The sequence below is a fragment of the Prosopis cineraria genome, unplaced genomic scaffold (assembly GCF_029017545.1).
Source record: "Prosopis cineraria cultivar Desert tree isolate PC_DT_omini unplaced genomic scaffold, ASM2901754v1 PC7, whole genome shotgun sequence".
Taxonomy (NCBI): domain Eukaryota; kingdom Viridiplantae; phylum Streptophyta; class Magnoliopsida; order Fabales; family Fabaceae; genus Prosopis; species Prosopis cineraria.
The window spans coordinates 36138752-36150299 of NW_026555338.1; the positions used below are offsets into that span (position 1 = coordinate 36138752).

General features: G+C 32.9%; 1 protein-coding gene across 1 annotated transcript; it reads left to right on the top strand.

Moving 5' to 3' along the window:
• The first annotated feature begins 3386 nt into the window (after positions 1–3386).
• On the top strand, positions 3387–8317 carry LOC129315773 (E3 ubiquitin-protein ligase RHF2A). The gene is made up of 9 exons (XM_054959811.1): positions 3387–3547; positions 4150–4290; positions 4380–4426; positions 6075–6137; positions 6238–6346; positions 6434–6813; positions 7034–7141; positions 7256–7617; positions 7730–8317. Exons 1-8 carry the CDS (start codon positions 3542–3544, stop codon positions 7569–7571), a joined length of 1170 nt encoding a protein of 389 aa, XP_054815786.1. The 5' UTR covers positions 3387–3541; the 3' UTR covers positions 7572–7617; positions 7730–8317.
• Positions 8318–11548: the final 3231 nt, after the last annotated feature.

An 11548-nucleotide genomic window follows, 5' to 3' on the forward strand; every position in this document is an offset into this window, starting at 1 on the left:
ATAAAAATGGAAGTGGGATGGTATCATATTTCAAGACCCGGTTAAATTGCGGCAATGGTAGGGTTTTAACTTTTTATAATGTTACATCTCTCAATTCTCAATCATTTGTTTTTAGTCTAACCTAATCTTTTAATCAAGCTTGGCTCCTTCTTGGGTAGTTTTACAGGAACCACAGCAAGTATTATATTATCCCATATTTTTATATATGCATGTTTAATTACAATTAATCTCCCAAATTGCACTCCTCTTTATTATACTTTCAACCACGATATTTAGGGCAGAATAAAATAAGATAAATGTCCGTACGAAGATACTGTATATTATAAGAAAATCAAGTGAAATAATAAAAATACGGGTGGGATGAAATCATAGTTCAAGGCTTGATCGAATTACTGCAATGGTAATTTAATGATGAAACGTTATCAAACGTTTGATTTCAATTGGTTGGCGAGTTGACAATTTCTTTGACAGTACTTTTGGTCGTAAGAATTCCATGACAGAGTTTCTCAAAAACATGAGAAAAGCTTGGTTTGCAAACACGACAACAAACCTGGACAAGAAAACTGGTGGGCCGCGGAAATGGAGTGCCTTTCGCAGACTTTTCTCTCGAGGCGTTGATGAGGCGTGGCGTGGCATTAATTCAATTTGCCATCAGATGTTCCGAGCTAACCTCATTCTATTGCATCAGTCTTGATATTTGTTTGGATAATCACCATTGGTTTATCTTTGCTTTCACAGACGCTGTTTGGCTTGGCATTGGATGATTAATTAAATCAGTCATGCTCATGATTCACGCGCAAAACTATGCTAGCTGGCATAGAAAAAAGGATGCGAAAATATGCTAGTAGCAATCTACCTTTTTATTTTTCTCGATAATTGTATGTAAATTCTAGGTTTTTTGGACTAGATTGATTTATTTTTACAATGGAAGATTAAACTTGAGTTGGCTTGACTTTTCTTGTGCGCATGGGGTAGGGTAAAAAAATATGTTGGAGCTGATGAATCGGCTCATCAAACTGCCGAAAAAATAATTGATTGTATTAAAAAAATATAAGGTATTTTTCAATGTTTTTAAAGACAATCAACCAAAAATATCAGAGGATCATAAGTCTCATAATTTAACTGATAACATAATAATTAAATAAAAAATAATATTTAAATACTCTCTTTGTTAAAAAATGTAAGGCATTTTTTGAGGAGTTAGATGTTAAAAAATATAAGGCATTTTTAATCTTTTGATGTGTAATCATTGTCTTTCTTGTCAAAAGTGCCCCTATTGATAATGATTTTATATTTTATTATAGGGTGTTTTATAGAGATAAATATGAAAGATAGAGTTAATTGAAAAGTAAGTAACTACTTTATTGGAGTGAAATTTGATTAAAAATGTTTTATATTTTTAAACGGATGGAGTACATATATATTAAAAAAGGGGTCAAAGTGGTTCAACTGCTCAGGTTTTTGATTCAAGTTTTCAAGAACTATTCGAGGCAAAATGAGCCAACTCGGGTCAACTATTAGAACAAGCCAAAATGATTGAATCAGATCATTTTCTTATCAAGGAAACTGATTTGATTGGTTTGACTGTCCAGGTCGATCCGGGTCTGAAAATAGTGGTATTTTCTTAAAAAAAATACCTTTGATAAATAATTATTTTATAGAGTATTTATTTTAAGTGAAACATTCTAATAAATAAGAGCAAATATAAAAAATAATGTTAGTTGAAAGACAGTTAACTAATTTATTAGAATGATATTATATTAAAAAGCTTTACATATTTTAGTAAGGGTAGTTAATTATAGAAATTTTTTCAAACAAATATCATATGTATTTAAAAATATCAATTTAGATAATTGTGAATTTAAAAATTTTAATTATATGTTAGGTATTTACACTTTGTGTAAATCTCATATGTAATTAAGATTTTTATTTATACCTGTTTAAATTTAAATTTAAATATACACATACATATAAAGTTAAAAATAAGAGCTGAGTTTGAAGGGTTGAGTTTAAAAACATTATTTAAATAAAGGTTTGGGTTTAAAAAATAGTAGATTTTTAGAACAACTGAGCTTCTAGGACTGACCTTGATAAACCATAAAAAAAGACTTAGACTTGAGCGGCCTTCCAAGCCTTATTCTATTTTTTTTCCTCTCTACCTTGAAATACATCATTTGGCAAATGAGAAAGAACAATAAGATTCGATCATTACTCGCTCTCTAGCTATCTCAACCTCTCAACTTGCCTCTCCCTCACATGTCTTAACTCAGTGTCTCCTTGGTGTTCCATTGCTTTATCTTTTTTATTCTCTTACTCTCAAGTAATTCCTCTTTGATATGAATTTTTTATTAGGTCATGATTGTTCGAGATTTTAATTTGATGCTCGCTTTTAATATTTTAGTTCGATTTAAAAATTGTAATCCCTCATCTTATTTCATAAAGATTATATCAATATGCCTCCTTTAATTTATTTCTAAAACTTTATTGTAAATTATGACAGCATCAACTAACATGTATTTTTAGATAATGTTAGATTTTGATTTAATTTATATTAAATTTTGGAGTTAAATTATAATGTTGAATTAATCTATTTTCTACAAGAACAATATTAAATTATGATATTAGTTTTTTTTTTTTAAATCAGGCTTTTGGGCTTGGTTTTGATGCCTTTCAATGAAAGTTGAGCTTTGAGATTTGGTCAAAATTTAAAAAACTGAAATTTAAAGCCTAAGAATTAAAGAGCCGAGTACGTCTGTTCTCTCATCTCTGTACATATAACTTGTATATTTTAAGTAGTTTTATAAAACATAATACTGTTATTAATTTTTTTTTAAATCAAACTTCGCTCAAACTTCAAAGTCAATCTAAATGGTAGAAATTGATGAAGATGACCACGATGAGCTCATCTTCACGTTCATTATTGTCATCGGCATGGTGTGTGATTTACGGATTCTTTGGGATGACTCGTCAAAGGATGTGACCCAGATAATGTCACGTGTCAGTACAGTAGTGGGTAGATGACCTAGCTAAGGTTCGGTAGCTCCGTGGACGAGGGTTCAAGTGCCAAAAGAATGAGGACATGTTTGCAGCCTGGTTTAGAAATAATTTTCTATTATTTAAAATAAAAAATAAAACAAATTATTTGACAACATACTTTTAAAAGTATTTTGCAGAATAAAAAATTAAAATATCATTTTTAAAAATAAAAATATTTTTTTAAATATTTTGATAATATTATCATAAAAAATAAAAAAATAAAAAATTATTTTTATTATTTTTTTCTCAAAACATATTATATGAGATATTAATTATTAAAATAATAAAATAAAAACAGATTTAATTTGGCTTAAAACTCATGACTTCATATTAAGTCTTAAAATGAAAATGAAAAAGGAGGAAGGACAACACCAGAGATAAAGGACGGCCGTCTCTCTCCAATTTTATCATACTTGCTAGGGTTTCTTTCATCTGAGCTTGATTCTTTCCCCGCTTTCGCCCGATCGTTTTGGTTTCCGAATAGATTAAGGTTGCGCAATCCTCCATGGAGGTAAAAATTTCGACTGTCCCGCCCCCTTTCCCGTTTGCCATGGTTCGTTCGTTTGGTTGCTGGGAAAAACCTTCAGCAAACTGAAGGATTTTTCTGCTGGGATGGCTTACACCACTATTAGACCTTTGTATGTTTGGTTTATGGTTGTCACCCGTCCATCATGTCTTACTAATTGACGTTGCTGAGGATTTATGTGCCGCTGATCAATTTCTTTTACTTTTTCAATCTCCTTCACGGTTTTGACTATTTTATTTCACTGACTGGAGATGCTCTCTATTCGTGAATTTAATTCTTCTTGTTAGTGAAAACAATTATTTGTACTTCACTATGTTCAATTCAGGCTTTATAATATGGTTGATTTTGTTACTTCTGGTAGTTGGATGATTGAGTGTTCGTTCCGGACTAAATCGGGTTCCCTTAAAGGGATGATTTGATTTTATGTTATTTTGTTTGGGTTTGGATTGTATGTGTCATAGAACAATCTGTTGCTTATTTCATAATTCTTATTTAATTAATCCATTCCACGGCGTGTCTTGATTTATTACAACTTGCCTGGATATCAAACCTGCTTCTATCGATCTCTCAAAGGAGCTGTATTCCAGGTTCCGGGGTTGGAAGAGAATAAGAAGTCTGAAGTGCATTTGACTTCTGCTGCAGCCTTTGTGGAGGGTGGAATCCAGGATGCCTGTGATGATGCCTGCAGTATATGTCTTGAAGCATTTCATGACAGTGATCCTTCAACAGTATGCTTATTGAGGGTTTTGTGCTTTAGATTTATTGGCTATTAGTATATTCCAGCCTTTTGAACAAGCTGCTCTGGCTCTTCCTGCAGGTGACAAGTTGCAAACATGAGTTTCATCTTCAATGCATTCTAGAATGGTAGTGCTATGTAGCTTTATTTAAGGCTTTGAGCTAGTTTTTGCTATTATTAATCATTAGTGATAGTATAGGATTGGACAGTAATCACAGTATTGGTATTGATGGAAATCTCATTCTCGATTATTGCAGTAGAGTGTAGCCTTCATAGCTGCTGCAATATGACTTGGAGACCAACGTGATCTCCTTAAGTTACAATTTTGTATGGAATTTTTCTTTCTTCTCTGCACTGTAAAATTTTGTTTGATCCAGTTGCTGACCAGCCTGGAGGAAAAGAGGGTTTCTATGAGGATCCCCTGAAAAGTGAATGAGGCTAATTTTCAAAAACTTTAAAACATTGCTAGTTAGAACATTAAAACAGTAGGTCATTTGCTAGTAAAAACATTAAAAACACTTTTTGAGCATCTAGTGCTAACAAGTTACAGGGCTATCACCCTTTGTTTCATGAGGCATTTGTGCGTACCAATTAACTTCCTGGGCTCGTAACTCAGTTCCTTTAATGTGAGGTACCATGCTGAAAAAACTTTCTAAGTTCTTATAGATCAAATTTACATCCTTCTATAATCAATAATTGACTAGGACCTTCTATAAATCAAATTTACATCCTGTAGTTTATAGTTTAATGTACGCATTTCCTAAATTTGCAGTTACTGTTTCCAAAGTATTTGGGGAATACTAGAATATTATCAATTACATTTCTGTTGAAAAATATCTTCAAATCCAGTAGGTATGGTTGGATCCCCCCCTTTTTTTGTATTTATCCCAAATAACATGGCTGTCCAAGTTTTCTTGCGATCCTCAAAATGGAGGACTATTATTGGTTCATTTCTCAGGCTGTATTTGATGGTTTATATTTGCTATGAACTAATTTTTCCTACTTATATTCTAATTGTTTAAAGCCTCCAACTTGGAATTTTGTAATGTGCAAGTCATGCACTCCCATGTGCCAATTCATGAAGCGGGTCAAACTTCTACCATCATCAAGCATTGAACACCTCTCCCTGGCACTTTCAAATGTAACCTGTATAGTGTCATTTCTGATCACATGAGCGATGGCAGTGTGTATGGATTTTTGTTCTTCGTTTTTGGCTGAAGCCGCCACACTTTAAAAGGAATCAGAAATGGTTAAATCCATGAATCTTTGATTCAGTGGCTTTTGAATATGATAGTTTAGAGCCAATTGCTTCTTTCAATCACACAAGTACTGTGAAGAGTGGGATTTTGCTGCCATTGCTCAGGACAGATGCTTTCTCCCTCTTGCAGATGACTTTTCTTGGATTAGTAGACATTAAACTTTTTGCAGAAGATTAGTCAATGCTGGTGTAAGGAAGACATGCCCCTTTGTTTTGGTGTCTTCACCTCCTTGTCCCCTGGCTTCTATTTTAATCTTGATAATCCTTTTACAAGCGAGGGGTGGGGTGTATGTAGTATAGCTACTGGCTGCAGCACTCATGTTTATGAGCTTCTTTTGTTGTTTTCTGTTTTTGTTTTATAAGTACTATTTTGGCCAGTGAAACTAACAATAATATTTACTTTTATTTAAAAATATTCAAGGAAGAATCCCATTGTAGGAACGATTGTGTCCTGAGGCATTTGGTTGTATTCAGGAGATATGATCTGAATTTATGTTTATGCTTATCTTCTCTTCTAGGTGTCAGAGAAGCTCTCAGTGCCCCATGTGTTGGCAACCCATCAGTCTCAAAGATCCAACAAGGTTTTCAATTTTCTTTATGTTCACCATACCCTTCCCTTTATTTTGATATTCTTGCCAATATTTGTTTTCATTGTTATGACACCTTTCTTTGTGTTTGCAGTCAAGAATTACTTGAAGCAGTGGAAAGAGAGAGAAACATTAGGTTGAATCCTCCTAGAAATACCACAATATTTCATCATCCAGCTCTGGGGGACTTTGAGTTACAACATGTTTGTAGTCTGCTTTTGCTAGCTTGAAAACAACACTTTACCCTTTTCATTATGAATTATTTAAGTTTTATTTCTCATCTCATGCAGTTGCCAGTTGGTGCAAATGATGCGGATCTTGAAGAGCGTATTATACAGCACTTAGCTGCTGCTGCTGCAATGGGACGAGCACGCCATATTGCTAGAAGGGAAAGTCAGAGAAGCAGGTCATCAGCTCAAGGTCGCCCACATTTTTTGGTATTTTCAGCCCATCCTAATTCACCGCCCATGGCTCCTGCCTCTCCAACTCATGGGGCAAATGGTGAACCAGCTTCAGCAATCACTGTTACTGTATCTCCAACTCCTGCCACCGGGGAAGAATCATCACAGTCAACTTCTGTTCCTCTTGTTCAAGCAGACCATGTTTCTGCTTCAGGATCAGGATCTACTGCTCTTGCTGCTGATAACCAAGGATCGTCTTACAACAGTAGGTAATTATTATTCCTCATCATTTATTTCTGGATATTTTTCATGTTGATGAGTTCATAATCAGAAGTAAGCCCTGTGCATTGCACAGAATCTAAGTAATGAGCCGTACTATCCGTATAATATGGATAGTGTGGTTATGGATTTTATTTTTATATGTATTGCACAATGCACAATAATGTAGCTATAATAATGTTGATTGCTTTATCTCAAAACTACTTATAGGAGGTCTCCTAGTCAGTCTTATCCAAGCAGTCAGGATAGAGCAGGACCATCAGAATTCCAATCATTTTCAGAATCTTTGAAGTCTAGACTAAATGCAGTTTCAACGAGGTAGTATGGAACTGACTATTCTATGTTGCATGCATGTGTAATACAAAAATTAAGAGCTATCCCTTGATTTCTTGAACTTAGATATTACTTGTTACTATTACCCTTTATTTTTAGATACAAGGAGTCGATATCCAGGAGCACAAGAGGTTGGAAGGAGAGATGGTTCTCTCGCAACAGCTCTATGTCTGATGTTGGGTCTGAAGTTAGACAAGAGGTGGTTAATGCGGGGATTGCAACTGTGTCACGCATGATGGAACGACTGGATACCAGAGACGACAATAGAAATGATAGCAATCCTACTCATGGCCATGTAGAAGGTGGTCTGGTTGCTGGACCAAATGACCCACATGTTTCAGATGCCGAAGGTGAAAGTCCCTTGAGAGATAATAACACGAAAACATCCTTTGCGGCGGGTTCTAGTTCAAATTAAGAAGAGTTCGATTTGCATCAATTCTAAGCTTTGCTGTGGCTGAAAGGTAAAATCTTTATATGATATGAGCTTCTTTCGTGCTTTTTATGCAAAGCTTCCCTTTTGCCTTGTTTAGCATGGTGACGTACTGATCCTCATTTTTTTTCCTATGGTATCAGGTAGAAATAGGACCGTCCATTGCTGGATATGAAATTCTGTGGATGTGGCACGTTGCCTTTTGGCTGGTGCAAGCCAGGCAAGTGATGTTCCTTTTACCTCGCTGAAGGTGTCAATGCTTGCCATATTTGGAATAAAGAACCTAGAAAAGAGAGAATCTGGGGTCTCTTGGTCAGAAATTAGGAAACTATATATGGTTGTGTATTCGCCATGTAAACCTGTAGATATTTCCCACAGTACCCAACATAAAGTACTGTGCTCCTGCCAGTGATGAATTCGCTGTTTCCCAACCTTGGGGGCATGGCTTCTTTTGCCGAGAATTCTGTTGCTATGTGAATGTTATTAAACTCTACCTTGTTTGGACAGCTTGGGACTGCGACCTTACAAATGTCTTCTCATGTCATCCCTAGTCCTACAATATGAGTAGGCCACGCAAATCTACAAAAAGTTACTAGAAATACAGATCATATGGTGTATGGGCATGAAGTATTCTAATTTAGTTTTACAATTCCAGGAAATGAACTCTGAACAATGAAGATAGCGAACTCTTGTAATCTTGAAGTGCGAATAAACTTATCGAGTCTTTTTTATTTTTGGGGCCAGTAATAAACTCTGAGTTGATGTCCCGGATAAAGGCAGAAAGTCGGGATTTCTATTTCCGTAATTAGGGTCAGTCCTGTTTGGTGATCATGTCAGAAGTGGTGAAATAATATATTTTAATATTAAGACTCAAATTCATGAATTTTTTTATTTTATAATATATTAATTATTAAATTTATTTTTATTTGATTTGAGACTTTCAATAACAATTTTAGTCTCCTCACATTTAAATACTTTAATAGCAATAATTTTTCTCAAATATGTTGGGAGGATTAACAAGTAACATGAAATTTCAATGGGCTTCCCTTTGTGATATGGAAAAAAAGAAACACTCTGCAACTTGAGTTTTAAAAGGAGCTCTGATGCAGTACGAGTTGACTGTCCAAATTGAATATATTAATTTTTTATTTTTACTTAAAAATTATATAAAAAAGGAGGGAGAATTATATTCGCAAATAAGAACCAATAATAAGATTCATTTAAAAAAAAAACTATATTTTTATTTTAATAATAATTTATTTTGTATTGATCTTTGTTTGAAATAAATTTTTTGCTAAATTCTTGGATGTGATTGTTTCAAAATTTTAATAAATATGTTTAATTGTTAATTTGGGTTGTCTTGATTTGACATGTGGTCCAAATTTAATATTAAAATATTTTATAAATTTTATGAATTAACTATTTAAATATACTTTGAATAGTGCATGTTTAATATTACAATTGTACAAACTTTTAATATTAAATTTAAACTATTTAGACTGATAATTAGATTTAATATTTTTTAATTTTTATAAATAAATTATTCATATATACTCTGAATAGTATATATTTGATGTTAAAATTATAAAAAATTTAATATTAAATTTAAATTATCAAAATTGCCTATTAGATTTAATAAAAAGTTATAATTTTTTGTTTTAATAAATCTATTTAATATTGATTATTCAAATTAAATCTGGATTTTAATAGAGGGTGGAAGGAGGGAAATGAACCCCATTGTATTGTGGAGGATAAAATTATTTGTATTGATATTTTTTTTTGGGAAAAAGTATGTTGATGTCCATCACAATAGTAAGATCGAAACTGTAATTTTTATTTTTTTAAATATTTTTTTAATTTTTTGGAACTGTGAATTTGCAAAATTTTGAATTTTTTAGTAAGAGAAAAGATAATTATGTAATTTATTTATTTTATTAAAAAAGAGCTACTTGCTTTATCGTCAATTCTTTATTAATGACTTGCCCGGAAAGCTCCTTTATTTCGACATGTGCTTAATTCATTAATTGATTGTTGAAAGGTAGAAACAATTTATTTGAACTCAGGGTTCTCCCCTTTCTTCTGTGCTCCCTTTCCATCTATTCCTATCAGTCCAGTCCCAATTAAGGTCTTTCTTTTTCTTGCTTTTGGAATAAAGAGGTTCAAGAAATCAATTTACCAAATAAATCCCAATCGGTTATCTTCTAATGCACATGAGGCAAGCATTATCCGCGGTTGATACTAACATAATCAAGGAAAAAGTTTCATCCCGCAAGATAGAGATACCCTGCAACATGTTAAAAAAACAGGCGAGACGTCCATTCTCATGTGTCTATGCAAACATGTTGAAATCATGAATAAAGACCAGAGAAGGAAAAACAAAAGCAAAGCACACTGATTTTGACGAAATCTTCGTTTTTGATGGCAAAGTAGTTGATTGGATGTCTAATAGTCCACTATACCCTTTCTTTAAGGAGATGGCTGCTCTCTTTTAAGAGGGTGTTTCAGTAACTTGATCAGATTGTTTACAATATCTTGATTCATGCCAACTACTTGAAAGATTCCAAGGTCCAAAAATTATCATTACAATCTGTATGTAAATGATGGATTAGTGTCACCGACAAGCCGTGTGAGAGGGAGTGTGAGCGAAGCTAATATAGTTTCTTGGGGCACACAGCAAGACAAACAAGAATACCATTATGTAACACTTTCCTGAAACCCCATGCCTCTACCTATCTGTTGAGGGATACACAGTACCAAACTCTTAATAATATCGAAACCAAAATTGTCAATAACTTGACAATAACGGTTGACTCTTCTTATGCAAACCCTCCCTATTCTCGGAATTTCGTTTCCAGTCGCTCCCGCTTGTCTTTTATGTATCAATGTGTTCTTTAATCAATGATGCTATTATTTTGCAATCTACATGTCAAATGGTTATTTGGTGGGTAAAGCCTTCACCAAAATCCCTATATTGGCCAAGATATGCAGATAGAAGTGACATGATTATTACTGACTTGATCATACACTTGAGATAAGTAAGTGATATTACTCTTATTACCCGTTTGGTTCAATTTCTCACTCTTTTGAAAACATATAACGTAATGTAATAGGATACAATGCAATCTTAATATCATTTTGAAATAGATAGATGGTAATGGAGTGCAATGAAAATTCACAAGGGAAAGATATGAATGAGTATTATTATCATTTTGATAATGATGTGTGATAGTCATTATTATGACTCTGTCTAAAAAGCTAACCATTCTCTTAATAATAATGCAATACTGATTATCATTAGACATGTGCAATGGCAAAAATGGCATTTCAATTTGCCTAGTGTCCAAAACTAGGGTTTTACAAAAGTCTTTCGATCCAATCTAGTCTAGTTCAATCCGAGACAATTCAATCTAAGCTAGTTTGGATAAAAATTAGTTTTTCAAGACTAAAAATACTAAAAATATTAGACTCTTTCTCCAGGTTGCACTGAACAAGAGACCGAGCATCAAGACCATTTGATTCGGTCTAGTCCTATAAATTTATTTAATATAATTATAATTAATTTATTAGTTATTATTATAATAAGTTGATTTATAATAATAATTAGTAATTTTTTGTGTTTTATACTTTTGAAATAATGAATATTAAGCACAAATCCAGTATTGACCAACCTCAGTCTTCTCTTTGTATTGGTAACATTTGTTGTTAACTTGGTGTAAAGGACTTAAACATACTGAAAGTTGTTTAATTTGAATCCTTTGTATTGTAATTGAAATACTTTTTTGTTATTGTTGTGGATTTATAATTGTTATTGTGATAAATTTTATATGACTATAAGTAATTTTATTATGTTAAAATAAATTACTATTTCTCATAGATGAAAGAAAAACAAAGTAAGATACTGGACAAGACTGGGACCAGTCTTATAGTCCTATTAGACTAGTCTAATATTGTTCTGCTTTAGG